At 36.4% G+C, this 17,984-nt stretch overlaps 2 protein-coding genes across 2 annotated transcripts in view; one reads left to right on the top strand and one right to left on the bottom strand.

Moving 5' to 3' along the window:
- Nucleotides 1–17,984, top strand: part of TRPC5 (transient receptor potential cation channel subfamily C member 5) — a 384,761-nt gene that overhangs the window by 246,114 nt on the left and 120,663 nt on the right. The gene's annotated exons all lie outside the window — the stretch shown is intronic.
- On the bottom strand, nucleotides 1,949–2,724 carry TRPC5OS (TRPC5 opposite strand). Its single transcript, XM_033109895.1, has 2 exons — nucleotides 2,718–2,724; nucleotides 1,949–2,274 (listed from the first exon to the last, which is right to left on the bottom strand). Exons 1-2 carry the CDS (start codon nucleotides 2,722–2,724, stop codon nucleotides 1,949–1,951), a joined length of 333 nt encoding a protein of 110 aa, XP_032965786.1.

The following is a 17,984-nucleotide window of genomic DNA, read 5'->3' on the forward strand; positions in this document are numbered from 1 at the left end:
CACTGATCTTCCTTGTAAAACCACTCCTATTGGAATGGTGGGATAAACATTCTTGCTTTCCCACTGCACTGTTTAGGTTAATTGAGCATAATCTCTTTGCATCACATCTACTATTTGCCGTTTTGGATATACTGTATATCTAGAGTCCCCTACACTAGAAAAGTAACGCTTAGTTTGTCCAGTTATTACAGCAGTAGTCCCTCAAGCTCCTGTGTGGTATGGACTGTAATTACCTGCAGTAATTGCTTGATGATAACTTTTATGTCTCCCCTTTGTGTCTTTGTAGACCCCCTCTAAGTCTCCTATATCTTCATCTACTATAGCAACCTTTCCACATAGCAGTCTATTGTGAAACTTTCTCATTCTAGTATGTTTGAGTAGCTCCGTAAGTCCTGACCTTTCAGCAGTGTCTTTGGTAGCTTTTCTGGATACTGCCGTCTCTGTCTTAAATTTGTTAAACTTATCCTGAAATTCAGTGGCAAAACTGACTTACATTTTTCCTGCTATTGCTCATCAAAATAAAACCTAGTTATATAGTCTATAATTTCCCCCACTTATCTTTAAAAGTAGCTAATTATCTGTGTATGCAGACCTCAGTATTAGATGCAGCGTCTGTCATGTTGGTTAGCTCTGAAGTTATCTGTATTAAATGTCTTTTAATCCTTTTGACTGTAATATTCTTTAGGACTCTATGCAAATTGGTATTGTCTGATTTCCACCAGTGTGGACTGACTTCTACATGTCACTTCTCCACAATTCACGTACACCACTTTGTCTAATGGTATACTTGTCATGTTTTTACCCAGTTGTTGCCCATGTCGTGAAATGAAAAGGCCATTTGTTCTCTAGGAAAGAGGACCATAGTGTCCATGGGCTTGTCTGAAGGGTAGCTATTCTTCCAAATGAAAGTGAGGGGACTGTATGGCATGGAATTCGTATGATCAGTGAATGTCCTGCACATTTATTTGGACCCTGTTTTGATATGGCAGTCCTCTAAGTATTCCATTTTCTCCTTCGAGTATTTGTAGAATTCCTGTAGCTAAATGCCAGTTCACACTATAAGTTCATATTATTTCATCTCTCAATAATTAAGATCTCTGTGTCAAGGCTGCAGCAAAACCATCATCTCTAAGCCTATATCATGTTTGACTTTCCATTGGTGAATAGTCCTTGTAGGGTTTTGTCTAGCCCTTCTAGTACTAGTACTTCTCTCTTGTTATTTGGTATAATTTGCATTTCCATTTGGGGAATAATATTGAAGAGTAGTTGCAATGTGGGTCAGCATTTGAGGAAATAGTCCACAATGGAACCTCTCAGCGTCAGCTTTTTCACAGGTTTCTCCCTGGCAAAAGTAACCTGAAAACTTTTCTGCAGTTTTATTATCTGGTAAATGCTGCTTTTACAGAATTCTTTCCCCTAGTGTGCTATAGCATGACATATAGGTTGACATATCCTTTCCTATATGCCTAGTATGGAGGCCTTTTTGAGTAAGGAGTTATATCTTCTTAAGTAAAAGTGTCCCAATATTGTCCTGTTAATGTGAATGTATTCCCTATGATGCCATCCTGGAGGATATTCCACTTTTGGTTACTATTCATTGTAGAACAGTGAAATTGAGTCTCAAGATATGATTGAGTTCATCAGGTCTTCACTCTATTGTTAGGTTTGCCATTGTTTGCTCCTGTTATCAGGAATCTTAGCAGGAGAACAAGTACATGTAAAGAAAGGACCACATGGCTAAAGTCAGAGTTTTTAAAATAAATGCAAAGAAGAAAAGAGACCAGCCCCTGCTGGAAGTAAATAAAATATTACTTGTTCTATAAGGTACTAGTAATAAAAATGTGCAGAACTAGGAGAAGAATCATATTGCTAATATTCAGAAAAATCAGAAAATATTTGAAACAGAGAAGTGATCAGTTCTCAAATGCTGGTGGGAACAAATTAGGTCTTATCCACTTAAGTCATCATTTATACCAGAGAGTGCATCTTCATAGAAGTTTTCTGTGTCTAACGTAGCTTGATCTATATCAAATATTAGGTCTTCATCTTCTCTTGGTGTAAGTATCAAATCTAAGTCTGAGAGATCAGGGAGGTCTGGTACTGAAGCTTCCTTGGAAGGACATGGATGTGCTTCTGTCTGTTCTGCCATATCATTTTGCTCTACACAATGAACTTGTTCATGTAAAATTATTTGTAAAACTTCTTCAGCTATTTTTATTAACTGGGCTACACAATCAACAGGTTTAGCAAGTAGTACAGGAGCTGACACAGCCTCTATGCCTCAATACTCTCCTCGGTAGATAAAATATTACTAAAAGCTGTAGCAAATGGGTTCTTGGTGACAATGTATTCTGTGGGGCTGGCAATGGTTCTGTGGTTGGTTGGTTGAGAAATTAGGTTGTTGATATGATTATGATGATGATCAAGTACAGAATGAGGTCAGTGGTCCTATAACACTTTTTGATAAAGTTGGAGAATTTCCCACAAAATCTACGTGTGGTACTCGTTTGTACTGGTAGTGGACTGCTATTATAATAACCATCAGACAGATTGTCACAGACAGCAAAACAGCAAAGCAGATCTAATAATACAAAAGAGAAATATAAAGATTAGTATCCTTGCACCTTCATCTATCCTACAGGTTCTGAAGTTGAGAGGGTATCCCTAGCTATTGCTGCTTCTTTTTTGTTGACTTCACGAGGATCTACTACTCATACTCTCCATGTCTCCTGGTCTTTATCTCTTCTTAGGGGATTTGAGAACAAAGTGAACACAGGTAGTTTGTTTATATTTCTTGAACATCTGTATTGAGGAAGATACATTCACTCAAGAGTCTTTCAACCTTTGCCTCATTGCCATTTATCTGTCGGGTACTACTAAATTCTTTCTGATTTTAGCAATCCATTCTTTAAAATTTCCAATTGCCTCTGCAGTCCAGGTAATTTATGGTAAATGAAAGTCCCACATTCTTTGTCTTTTGCCAAATTTTGGACAACTTCTGTTTTAAAATTAGTTTCTTGGTCATTTCCCATTACTGCTAACATTTCACGTGTAGCATATAGTTCCTCTAACTTTGTCTAAAGCCATGGTCATACTATTCTTATCTGTATGTCTGGTGTGTTTTGCAAACCCTCTTCCTGAGTAAGTTTATACTTCTGTAAGGCAATATTCTTTGTTTAAAAATCTAAGGATTGGCCCAATATAATCTACCTGTCACATTGGTCTGGTTTACCACCCCCCACTCCCTTTAAAAATGAGTAATAACACCCTTCAGAATCGTCCAAGTTGTTGTGTGTATCAATACTCTGTTCTTTGCTATTGCTTCATAGTACTCCATGATATGCATGTATCACTACTGGTTTAACCATTCACCTAGTAAGGGACATGCTGGTTACTTCCAGTTTGGGGCTATTACTAATAAAGCTGTTATGAATAATCATATACAGTTTTTTGTGTGGAAACAGGTTTTCATTCCTTGGGGATAAATGCCTGCCAGTGCAATTGCTGAGTCATATGGTAGGTGTATTTTGTTAGTTTTTCAAGAAACTCACAAAGTAGTTTTCAGAGTGGCTGTATCATTTTTACATTCCCATCGGAAGGGCATACCACAGCTTTCTGTTTTTGCAACTTCCTGCGCATTTATCATTATTTCAAAGTAAAAAGTTTTTTTAAAAAATGAGTTATATATAAAAGTCACAGAGATGTAATGTAGAGCATAGGGAAAATAGTCAATATTATAGTAATAACTTTGTATGGTGATAGATAGACTTATTGTGGTGACCACATCATAAAGAATATAAATGTCAAATCGTTGTACACCTGAAACTAATATAATATTGCATGTCAGCTATATTTTAATTTAAAAAGTCTGTGGAGGACACAAGTTTTTAGTAATTTGACACATATCATATTGCTTATTCACATGTTTGTTTGATTCATAGTTTGTTTTTTCACTCTTTCTCTTTCTGTTTACCATGTTCATATGCCCTGAGATTTCATGTGCCAAATTCTGCAACCTTAAATTGAACTGACAAGAAAAGTGACTTGGGATTTGGAGGCCCTAAGACTATAGATGCTACATGAGTTTTGGGGATCCAATTGTCTCCTCTTTGGTTTAAGTAGATTATTCTATCTTTCCATTCTGATGAGCTCATGCATGTCCTACATGGATTGCTAAATTCCTTTCATTGATTTCATTCATATCTCCCTTCACCAGATTGTTGTCCCTCCTATAGGCCAGTCTGTAATTCTGTATTACATTAAAGCATAAGAGGTATGATCAAACAATACAATGAATGTTTAAATTAAAAAAAAATACTACAGTAAAAAACACATTGCCATTAATCCCCCTCAAAATATCCCCCCTCACTTCAAACACACTTATCCCATCATTCTTGCTACTTTCTGAAGCAGTTCTGGAAGTCCTCACTTGTGAATGTCTTTAGGTGCACTGTTATGGCTGCCTTGATGTCCTAAATCATTTTTACTTTGGGGAAGAGCCAGAAGTCGCATCGTGCCAGATCTGGTGAATAAGGTGGATGAGGACACACCGTAATTTTTTTTAATTAAAGTTTATTGGGGTGACAATGATTAGTAAAGTAATATACGTTTCGGGTGTACAATTCTGTAATACATCATCTATATATCCTATTGTGTGCTTACCACCCAGAGTCAATGCTCTTTTTATTTGACAGAAATTGCCATATACCAGAAGTGATATACATGAAGCATTGTCATGATGGAAGATGATTTATGGCACACTTTAAAACATACCTTCCCTTAACCGTAGCTCACACCCACCTGACTGTACTGAACAAGTTGAAACTTATCACACACTGCTACTAAGGTTCGGCACACCCCTTCCCGTACTGAAGATCCCTGCCTTTCCATTGGATGGCACTCGACAGCAGCATTCACCATATTTCTTGATCATGATGGAACGGCTTCAGGTCACACATTGCCTCTGGTATGGCAATTTCCATCAAATAAAAACATTAAGGTGTGTCCTCATCCACCTTATTCACCAGATTTGGCACTGTGTGACTTCTGGCTCTTCCCCAAAGTCAAAATGACCATGAAAGGTAAATATTTTTAACCCATTTAGAACATCAAGGCAGCCACGACAGTGCAACTAAAGACACTCGCTTAAGAGGACTTCCAGAACTGCTTTGGAAAGTGGCAAGAATGATGGGATAAGTGTGTTCAAAGTGAGGGGGAGTATTTTGAGGGGGACTAATGGCAATGTGTCTTTTATTGTAATACATTTTTTTTTAATTTAAACATTCACTGTATTTTTTTCATCACACCTCGTATAGTTCCAGCCCATGACTAATCAAGTGTAGCTATATACCTTTGGCTAATTGTTTTCTTTGGCATGTATACACATCAAATGTCTAATTACCAGTCTTGCAAATTAGGCTTTTTTTTTTCTCTAGCCTCAGCCAAGCTTCTGCTAGTTGAGAGTATTAGAAGCAGCCATCCATCTCACTCCTTTAGGATAATGCCAAATCTATTATTGCCCTGTTCCGAGTGTGGCCCAGCTAATTGTACTCCTTAAACCTTTACTGGAATACAGATCATCAGCCAGATGGTCTGTGATTTTCACATGGAACTTGTTTGCCTCCAAAGGGCCTAGTTTGACCCATTCAGTTATAAACTATCTCCACTTAGCATAAATCCTGTCAAAACTACACTTTTTGGGGTCCAAAATCCTGACAGTAGAAATGGGTTTGCCCTATAATAATGGTCAAAACCATGATGACAAGAAGACATGATTTTGGTTATAGGCAACTTTCCATCTGAAATATGGGAGAATGAGTACTAAAGACATAGCAGTTTCTTTTATTAACTCAAAGGATCTCTTTTTTTTTATTATTAGAGGACAAAGCAGTCTAATGGGAGGAAATAATTGAAAGAAATCAAGCAAGGAATTTGGCATTAATGTAGAGCTGAATCAGCTCATCAGAAGGGAAATACACAAAAAAAGTATGTGTCAAATTTTACTAGAGAGTACCATCACATTTTTCAAAGGATACTCACTATGATGTCCATAGTCCAAGGGCAGAAGAGGGAGATAGGAACACACTCACATAAAACCTATTTAACGTCTGGCTTCCCTTTCACCCAGTTTTTTTTTTTTTCAGCTTCTCTACCTCCCTCTAGGATTCTTTTATTCTTCCTCTTGGTTGATATACCTCCATTTCTTCACCTACGAGGTGTGATCAAAGGATACGGTGAATGTTTAAATTAAAAAAAAATTATTACAGTAAAAGACACATTGCCATTAATCCCCCTCAAAATACTCCCCCTCGTTTCAAATACACTTGTCCCATAATTCTTGCCACTTTCTGAAGCAGTACTGGAAGTCCTCTCGAGAGGACTTCATCCTCCATCATGACAACACTCCCTGTCACACATCACTTCTGGTATGGCAATTTCTGTCATTCAAACATTACGGTGTGTCCTCATCCACCTTATTCACCTGATCTGGCATTGTGCGACTTCTGCCTCTTTCCCAAAGTCAAAACGACCATGAAAAGAAAACGTTTTGAATTGAGTCAGGACATTGAGGCAGCCACAACATTGCAACTAAAGATACTCACAAAAGAAGACTTCAAGAACTGTTTCAGAAAGTGGCAAGAATGATGGGATAAGTATGTTCAAAACGACGGGGAGTATTTTGAGGAGGATTAATGGCAATGTATCTTTTACTGCAATAATTTTTTTAAATTTAAATATTCACCATGTTGTTTTTTTTGTTACCACATTTCATATGTGTTTGAATCTGTTTCACTTTTTCTGTCTCCATCTTCTACTATCCCTTCCCATCATCTTTTCTTCCATCTCTCTCTAAACCGGGAAAACTTTAGAAATAAATTATATTCCATTTATCGAATTGATATTTTATATATAGTCTCACATTACACAATCTAAACATAAAAAGCAGAGATAGAACATTTCATATTTTGCTGTATTATAAAGACAAATGTAGCTACTTATTACTTATGCAACCCTGGATTTATTTTGTCTATCACTTGGTCACCTTTGATGGGGAAAAAAAATTCCTGATCTAGCCTGAACCCTGTTGACCACTGTGTTTGCTAATCCATAATTCCTATCTTCAAAGCATCTTGAGATCTAGGAGCTGGGAAGTGTGGGGAGGGCAGAGAAGATATTGAGAAACTGCTAAGTACTGCAGTACTAAGAAAAAGTAAGAGTATAACATTAGCTTATTCCAGTTATGGTAATTTCCAAAGCAACCAATCCCTAACACCTTAGTTTACCTAAAGGGATATTTTGTATAGATTGTGCTTAGCCCCAAATCATCTTAAGGGTTTTTTTATTAGCTGTTCCCTCTGCCTGGGATCCCTTTTCCCCAGGAAAAAAAATGGCTTCTTGTCATTCTGGTCTCAGCTTAAATATCGTCTCTTCAGATTTTTGACCCTCCAACCTGAAAAAGGCCCTGAATCATCCCTTTCTCATTATACATGGTACATTTTTGTATTATGGCACCTATAGGTACCTCATATTTTCTTGTTTACTTGTTTTTTTGTCTTCCACCCCACCCCCATGTACGTATAGACTAAAAGACAAGTACTATGAGATTAGGAAGCTTGTCTGTTTTGCTTTCTGCTGTATCCCCAAAATCATAGAAGATAGGCTGTCACATAGTAGGTAATCAGCAAGTATTGCTGAACAAGAAAGTAAGGCAAGGAGGGAGGGATGAATGACTTTCTGTTCTTTTACTCAGTAAATATCAAGTTTCAGCCAAGCATGGGGATAGCAGGAGGTACAAAGATAAACCAATTTATCAAAACATACAGTTAGTAAAATGAGCAGGTAATCTACAGATTGAGAGAAAACAATCACAAACCATACTCATATATCTGACAAAGTTGTAACCAGAATGCTACAACTTCTTTGTCAGAAGCTCCTACAATTCAAAAATAAAAAAGACAAACAAACCAATTTAAAAAATGGCCAAAAGATTTGAACAAACATTTTACAAAGGAAGAAAAATCAATACAGGCATACCTTGTTTTATTGTATTTCACTTTATTGTGATAGTGTGTTTTTTACAAATTAAAGGTTTGTGGAAACCCTGCGTCAAACAAGTATATTGATGCCATTTTCCCTACAGCATTTGCTCACTTCATCTCTGTGTCACATTTTGGTAATTCTCATAATATATCAAACTTTGTCATTGTTATTTTATCTGCTATGGTGATCTGTGATCTGTGATCTTTGAGAAATCGTTTGTGAAAGGAAGAGTCAATCAATATGCCAAACTTTCAACTGATGTGGCAAACATAATTGTTGCCTTATTTTTAAGAAATTCCCACAGCCACCCTGACCTTCAGCAACCACTACCCTGATCAGTCAGCAGTCATCAACATCAAGGAAAGACTCTCCACCACCAAAAATGTACAGCTCGCTTAAGGTTCAGATGATGCTTAGCATTTTTTAGCAATAAAGCATTTTTAATTAAGGTATGTATATTGTTTTTTAGACATAATGCTATTGAACACTTAATAGGCTACAGTATAATGTAACAAATTTTATATGTACTGATAAACCTAAAAAATGTGTGTGATTCGCTTTATTGCAATATTTGCTTTACTGCAGTGGTCTGGAACTGAACCTGCAATATCTCCAAGGTATGCCTGTAGCTAATAAGCACATGAAAATGTATTCAGCATCATTAGTCATCATGGTAATGCAAACTAACATCACAATAAGATACAACACGCTCATCAGACTGGCTAAAATTAAAGACTGACAACACTAAATGTTGGCAAAGATGCAGACAACCAGAATTCTCATACATTGCTGGTGGGAGTGTAAAATGGTACAACCTCTTTGAAAATATCTGGCAGTTTCTTCCAAAACTAGGCAAGCACCCATATAGTCCTAGCAAGTCTACTCCAAGGTATTTATCCAAGAAATGAAAGTTCACAAGAAAACTTTTACAAGGATGGTCATAGAAGCCTTATGCATAATACCCTCCCAAAAAAGTGGAGAGAGCCCAAGTGTCAATCAAAAGGAGAATGGACAATGGTATTGTAATAGCTACATAAGATGTCAGAGGTGTAGTAGCTTGGGGGAGAGGGGTTATCACTTTGTGAGGGGTGTAAATGTCTAATTATTACATTACTTTGTACACCTGAAACTAATAAAAAATAATAAGTCAATACAAATAAACACCAGTCGAGGCAGGGGGATAGTGAAAAAGGAAAAAAAATAAAAATAATGTATGACCACTTAAAAAAAAAGAGAATTAGATAAACACACTGGTATATTCTTACAACGTGATATTAATATTCAATAAAAAGAAAGCGACAATCATCAATAAATCAACAAACAACAAGTGCTGGCGCGGATGTGGAGAAAAGGGAACGCTTGTGCACTGTTGGTGGGATTGCAGATTGGTGCAGCCACTATGGAAAACAGTATGGAGGTATTTCAAAAATCTGAAAATGGAACTACCCTATGATCCAGTAATTCCACTCCTAGGTATCTATCCGGAGAAATCCAAAACTTCAATTCAAAAATCTTTATGCACTCCTATGTTTATTGCAGCACTATACACAATAGCTAAGACATGGAAACAACCAAAATGCCCATCGGTAGATGACTGGATTAAGAAACTGTGGTACATTTATACAATGGAGTATTATGCAGCCATAAAGAAGAAAGAAATCTTACCATTTGCAACAACATGGATGGATCTAGAGAACATTATGTTAAGTGAAATAAGTCAGACAGAGAAAGATAAGTACCATATGATCTCACTTATTTGCGGATTCTAAAGAAAAGAATAAGTGAATGAACTAATCAGAAACAGTTTTGGAGACAATGAGGAAAAACTGAGGGTTGCTAGATGGGCGGGAGGGGTGGGGGGTGGGGGGGAGGGTGAGGGGATTGAAGGGCAGTCGGTGACCACAGGATGGCCACGGGTTTGAAAATTAATCTGGGGAACGTAATTTGGTGGTTACCAGAAGGTAAAGGGGTTGGGGGGTGGGGGATGAGGGTGAGGGGGATCAAATGTATGGTGATGGAAGGGGAGCTGACTCTGGGTGGTGAACACACAGTGTGATTTATGGATGATGTGATACAGAATTGCACACCTGAAATCTATGTAATTTTACTAACAATTGTCACCCCAATAAATAATAAAAAAAAAAGAAAGCGACAACTCATAGGGACAACAAAAACATTATACTTCATGAAAGAAACCAGATACAAAAGCATATATACAGTATGATTCCATTCATATGCACTTCTCAAAAATGCAAAATGATCTTCAGTAGAAAAATGCAAAATAGTGGTTACATCTAGGGGAGTGGGAACTGACTGGGAAGAAGCAGAAGAGAACTTTCTGGGGTGATGGTAATGATCATGTTTTAGATAGAGTTTTGGGTTACACAGGAGTTTTATTCGTCAAAACTGATGGAATGGTATTTTTCTTTTTTTTGTCAAAAGCAAATCCTTTATTGAGGATAGAGGACTCAACTCAGGCCTCTTTAGAATTCCGACAGATAGATCCAAGAAAAACGTGAAATCACAATCCAAATTACAAAACAAATGAAGAAAAAAGCCATCATGTGCAAGAGGAAGCAGAGATAGAAAAAAATAAAAACAGCAGAATTAGATTCTAAATCTGAAAAAAGGATAGTTCAAGAAAAGAATAGGTCCATTTCACTTATGAACATAAATATAAAAATCCTAAGTAAAATATTAGCTAACAGAATCCAACATGCTTACTCCGGTGAACTAAAAATAAATCTTGTGATTCATTTCCCTGCCCTTAGTTTAGAATGCATCTATCTAGCTACTTATCTAGCCATCTATAATGTAAACATGATAAATCAAGCAGGGTTTATTCCAGAAAATAGAATATGGTTTAATATCAGAAGACCTAGCAATGTAATTCATCTTAAAAAGACAGAGAGAAAAGGCATTTGAGAAAGTACATTACTTATTAATAATAAAAACTTTTATAAAATTAGGAGTAGAAAATTTATTTAACTTTATAAAGGACCAAAATGTACAGCAAAAATATTACTTAATGGATTAACTTTAAACACATAAAATGGTACTGTTAATATCTGTACATCTCACTGTATGTAAGTTTTACTCCTTCCAAAAAAGTAACCAAGCATAATCCACAACCTCAAGAACTACGTATATATCAGATCTGATGTCATGCCCATAAAGATTCTAATAAATGCTCACATTTGTGGAAGACCTATTATGTTTCAAGCACTGTGAAACCCAATTTTCTAATATTAGTACATTTAATCCTCACAATAACACTATGAAGTTACAGATGGAAAAATTGAGGATCAGAAAAATTAAGTGAGTTGCCCACAGTCAAACGGTAAGTAAAGATATAGAACTGGAAATCAGCCCAGGTCTGACTCCTAAAGTCCTCTGCCAGAGGCACAAATTCAGGTGCCTACAGGAGTAAAATTTGCCTTATTTACACCAGTGCTGACATCTCATTCTAAGCAGGAATAGAACTGAGAATGTTAATCTAATTTGCCATCCTTAGAAACTGACTGAATTCCAAATTGTGAGTCCTAAAGCAGAAGGATGGAGATAGCCTGATCCAGGATCCACATCATTTGTTATAGGAATGTTGTGTCCATTTTATCTGCCCTTCCACTGACCTACTGAATTGACCCAAACACTATTCACCCGTGATAAAGACAAGATGGACGCGAGGGTCAAGGTTCTGCCTATTAAACGCTGTCCGCACTTTCGCTTTCAAGTGGGATGCTAACGCTCCCGTCCAACTAAACAACAACAACAACAACAACAACAAGGATAAACTGCAGAATTGATAGGTTTAAAAATATCTGCAATCGGTGGAAACAAGGACAATATGAACTACAATTTCAGAGAATGAAGAGTCCTTCCTAAGTGAGCTGATAATCACGAGACGTTCACTAATTCTGGGCACAAGTTGAAAATGAGGTTTGGCCCCAAGGCAGAGAGGGTCTCTACTAAGGAAAATGAGAAATCTGCATAAAGTTTGAGGCTAGCAAAATGGATTGTAAATTTAAGAAGCCTGGAATGCAGAGCAAATTTTCATTACCTGAAGTTAGCGTGGTTTCTAGGATGGTGCCTACAAATATAAGGCTGAGTAAAATCTCCCACAGTCTCACTGTATTTCAGAGATAAAGTCTCACTAGCAGGAGGGGAACTGTCCTAAACACACTGCCCACTGCCGGCCTCTCCCGCAAGGTGTTACATAGACTTTGAAGTTCGGAGGGCCGAGGGTGTATAATGAGTTAGTAAACTCAAAGTCATTGTTAAAACACACTTTGGAGAAAGTGATTCCAAAATGTAAAGATATTGAAAGGGCTTAGTATAGCCAATACATCTTAAAGAAGAACAAAATTGGACGACATATACTATAATATGTCAAGGCTAGTAATACAGCTACAGTAATTATGGCAGCATGGCAGTGGCACAAGAAGAGGCAAATAAATCACTGAATCATGATACCTCACACCAGATAACAAGGTGATAATAATAATAATAATAATAATAATAATAATAATAATAATAATTTGAAATGGATCACAGGTCTGAATATGACAGGTAAAACAATAAATCTAGATCAAACCATAGGAGACTATCTTCATGACTTTCAGTAGGCAAAGATTTCTTATTCGATACAAAAAGTATTAGCTATGAAAGAAGATTAATAAATTGGATTTCATTAAAATTAAGAACTTCCATTTGTCAAAAGACACCTTAAGAGGGTGAAAAGACTCACAGATTGGGAGAAAATATGCACAATACATATAACCAACAAAGGAATAGTATCCAGCATATACATATATTTTTAAACTCCTTCAAATCAATAAAAAACACAATATCCAATTTTTTTAAGTAGGAAAAAAATTAAATGCCACTTCACAGAAGAGAACATCTAAAAAGGCCTCCCAGCGTATGAATAGGTGTTCATTATTATTACTCATGAGTAAAATGCAAATTAAAGTGAGACGCACAAAACCCAACCAGAATAGCTAAAATTGAAAAAACTGACAATAACAAGCATTGAAAAGAACACAGAGCAACTGGGACTCTCATACATAGTTGGTAAAAGTGTTAACTGGTACAACTACTTTGGAAAACCATTTGGCAGCTCTACCAAAATTAAATATACCTCTACTGCATGACCTTACAATTCTACTAAGAATATATTTTGGTATATAACCAAAATAAAAGAGTACAATTGTCCACAAAAACACATGTACAAGAATGTTGAAACTGGGCAGCCGGTTGGCTCAATTGGTTAGAGCGCAGTGCTCATAACACCCAGGTCGCTGTTCGATTCCCACATGGGCCAGTGAGCTGCGCCCTCCACAACTACATTGAAAAACAACAACAACAATGGCTTGACTTGGAGCTGATGGGTCCTGGAAAAACACACTGTTCCCCAATAAAAATTTTTTTAAAAAATGTTGAAACAAACAAGATGCATATAAGTGCATGCTATATAATTCCATTTTTATGAGATTTAAGAACAGGCAAATGAATCTATAGAACAGAACTAAATGCAGTAGTTACCTTTGAGTGGGGGGATACTCCCTAGAAAAGGATATGAGGAAGCCTTCTAGGGTCCTGGAAATGTTCTATGTCTTCATATGATTACACATTTTTTTTAAAAGAGGCATTCAATTATACTCTTATAATTTGTATACGTCACCATATGTGTATCTCAAAAAATATTTTATTTTTAATTTTGGGTCTCTGTCCTATGAAACCAGTAAGGACAGTGAGACAGTGATGGAGAGTCTTTCCAGGGTTGGGCAAGCCAGTCATCACAGGCAGTAAAAATGGAATGAAGTCTTAAGGATAGAGAAGGGTTCCTTTGGCCCCTGTGGCTCTCTATTTCTTTACAGTGCTAAGTAAAGCAAGAGGTCCTTATAGCTAGATGGAGTTGTAAACTGATGTAAGATGAGATAACCCACATCTTACAACAAGCTCAGAAAGACAACTGGGGCAGAGGCCATGCTATCCACCTGATATCTAGAATCTTTAACCCCATAGATTTTTAGTAATCTCATTCTTATGATATTTTTGTCAGCACAACTAATCAAAAGCCATTATTTTTCTTTTAGCCATAGTCCTACCCTGCTATTTTATGATGCCCAAAGCAAACAAACTGGCAGTAAACATTTAACAAACAGTAGAATGGGAAAGGAGCAGAGAAATCCAAATCCTCTTGTCTATGCTTATAGTCGATAAGCTTCTCTACATCAGGCAAGGTCAGTTACTTCACAGCCAAAGGGAACGGAGACAGTTGTGGAAGAAATTAAAATGTGCCTTTGGCGAGTTATAGGTGCCAGTTTCCTATTTACAATCTAATTTTTTTTTCCATAATGCTCCCTTCTCTAGTGCTGCAGCACCATTTGGATACATGCATTCAATGCAGATTTTTTAAAAACATCTCCAGACATTACTTCTCATTGCCCTCATTGCCCTCAAGAAGTCCTCATCCCCAAAGGGCAAATTTTATAATTCTTACATAGCAGGAGCTCTGGGGCGTGGGCAACAGTGAACAAAGCAGGGAGATTTACCCTTTAAAATCTTTTTTAAAGCTAAAAATCTTTACCTTAAAAAATAAACTATCTGCGATAAGGAATTTGCTTGTTATAGGATCTGACATTTAAATTCCCCATGAACCATTTTTAATTTATCAAGAAAGGCAGGAAAGAATTGTGTGGCTGAGGAGCTAAACATGGCCCCTTCTTGAAAATATATGAAAAATTCAAAGCAGAAACTGAAAAAAGGAGGAATAGGAAATGTCCTTATGGTCAATTTAAATCAAATTCTACTGAATTTCTTTCCTCCTCCTCTAAATTTGCTCACTGCTGCAGAGAGAATCACAGATTCTTGCTTACCCTTCAGAAAAACAACTTAGTCACTGGAGAAAGACAACCACATTTGAAAAAATATATATTTCTTCATTATTTTCCTAGACAAATAGTTTTCTCAAAACACTATCTACCAACAGGGCACTAGAGTTCCTTTTTCTTCACATCCTCACCAACACTTGTTGTTTGTTGATTTATTGATGATAGCCATTCTGACAGGAGTTTGATGGTATCTCATTGTGGTTTTTATTTGCATTTTTCTAATGATTAATGATGTTGAGCATTTTTTCATAGTATGTCTGTTGGCTATCTATATGTTCCTTTTAGAGAAATGTCCCTTCATATCCTCTACCCATTTTTAAATAGGGTTGTTTGTTTTTTTGGTATGGAGTGGTATGAGTTTTTAATAAATTTTGGATATTAACCCCTTATCAGATGTATCATTGGCAAATATCTTCTCCTACTCTGTAGGATGCCTTTTTGTTTTATTGATGGTTTCCTTTCCTGTGAAAAAGCTTTTTAGTTTGATGTAGCCCCACAGGTTTTTGTTTTCTTTTTTCTTTTTCAAAGTTTATTGGGGTGACACTTGTTAGTAAAGTTATACAGATTTCAGGTATACAATTCTGTATTACACCACCTATAAATCACATTGTATGTTCACCACCCAGAATCAACTCTCCTTCCATCACCATATATTTGATCCCCTTTACCCTCATCTACCACCTCCTGCCTCCCTTACCCTCTGGTAACCATTAAACTATTGTCTGTGTCTATGAGTTTTTGTTTCTCATTTGTTTGTCTTGTTCTTTTGTTGTTTTGGGTTTATATACCACATATCAGTGAAATCATATGGTTCTCTACTTTTTCTGTCTGACTTATTTCACTTAGCATTATAATCTCAAGATCCATCAGAGAAATGCAAATAAAAACCACAATGAGGTATCACCTCACCCCAGTTAAAATGGCTATCATCAACAAGACAAATAGTAACAAGTGTTGGAGAGGCTGTGGAGAAAAAGGAACCCTTATACACTGTTGGTGGGAATGCAGATTGGTGCAGCCGCTATGGAAAGCAGTGTGGAGGTTCCACACGTTTATTTTTTCTTTTCCTTCCCATGCCCAAGGAGATATATCAGTAAAAATATTACCAAAGGTAATGTCTGCGAATTTCCCTCCTATATTTTCTTCCAGGAGTTTCATGGTTTCAGGTCTTACATTTAAGTCTTTAATCCATTTTGAATTTATTCTTGTATATGGTGTAAGAAGGTGGTCCACCTTCATTTTTTTGCATGGATCTGTCCAGTTTCCCCAGCACCATTTATTAAATAGACTGTCTTTACCCCAATATTAATTCTTGCTTTCATTGTCATAGATTAAATGACCATATAGGCATGGATTTATTTCTGAGCTCTCTATTCTTTTCCATTGATCTATGTGTCTGCTTTTATGCCAGTACCATGCTGTTTTGATTACTATAGCCTTGTAGTGTGATTTGATGTCAGGTAGCATGATACCTCCCACTTTGTTCTTATTTATCAAGATTGCCATGGCTAATTGGGGTCTTTTCTGGTTCCATACAAATTTTAGGATTATTTGTTCTAGCTCTGTGAAAAGTGTCATTGGTAATTTGATAGGGATTGTGGTGAATTTAGTGCGTTAGGTAGTATGGACATTTTAACTATATTAATTATTCCTATCCATGAGCATGGCATATGTTTCCATTTATTTCTGTCTTCTTTAATTTCTCTCTTGAATGTTTTACAATGTTCTCAGGACAGGTCTCTTACTTCCTTGGTTAAATTTATTCCTAAGTATTTAATTGTTTTTGAGACAATTGTAAATGGGATTATTTTCTTAATTTCTCCTTCTGATAGTTTGTTATTGGTGTATACAAATGCAACTGATTTCTGAATATTAATTCTGTATCCTGCTACTTTACTAAGTTTGTTTATCAGTTCTAATATTTTTTTGGTGGAATCCTTGCAATTCTCTATATATAGTATCATGTAATCTGCATATAATGATAATTTTACTTCTTCCTTTCAAATATGGATGCCTTTTATTTCTTTTTATTGCCTGATTGCTGTGGCTAGAACTTCCAGTACTACGTTGAATAAAAGTGGTGAAAGTGGGCATCCTTGTTCTATTGGTAGAGTTGCAGATTGGTGCAACCACTATGGAAAATAGTATGAAAGTACCTCAAAAAATTGAAAATGGAACTACCTTATGACCAAGCAATTCTACTCTTGGATATCTATCCAAAGAAACCCAAAACACTAATTTGAAAAAAATATATGCACCCCTATGTTTATTGCAGCACTATTCACAATAGCCAAGATATGGAAACAACTGAAATGCCCATCCATAGACAACTGGATAAAGAAACTGTGGTATATTTATACAATGGAGTATTACTCAGCCATAAAAAGAATGAAACTTTACCATTTGCAACAACATGGATAGACCTTGAGAATACTATCCTAAGTGAAATAAGTCAGACTGAGAAACACAGATACCACATGATCTCACTTGTATGTGGATTCTAAAGAACAGAATAAACGAGCAAACTAAACACAAATAGACTTAGAGAAACAGAGGAAAAAACTGATGGATGCTAGATGGGAGGGGAAGGGGATGGGGGAGAAGGTGAAGGAATTAGAAAGTGAAAATTGGTAGACACAATACAGTCATGGGGATATGAAATACAGTATGGGGAAATAATCAACAATGTTGTAAATATTACGTATTATGTCAGATGGTCACTGGACTTATTGGGGGTTCCCTTAATAGACTGTGTACATGCATGACCAATGCGCTGTACACCTAAAGCTGAAATAGAATAATATTGTATGCTAACTATAACTAAATATATATATATATAGATAGATAGATAGATCTAGATATATATAGATATAGTCACGGAATGTGGAATATAGCATAAGGAAGATAACTATATAAGATGTCAGAGATGTAGTAGCTTGGGGAGGGGGTTATAAAAAAACACTATCTAAACATGAGCACAGCCACCCCATCTTGATTTGGTAGGACCCTGCGCAGGTTTGTCCCTGACTCTTGGCTGTTGTGAGAAGA

Source organism: Rhinolophus ferrumequinum, chromosome X (genome assembly GCF_004115265.2).
Source record: "Rhinolophus ferrumequinum isolate MPI-CBG mRhiFer1 chromosome X, mRhiFer1_v1.p, whole genome shotgun sequence".
Classification (NCBI taxonomy): Eukaryota; Metazoa; Chordata; class Mammalia; order Chiroptera; family Rhinolophidae; genus Rhinolophus; species Rhinolophus ferrumequinum.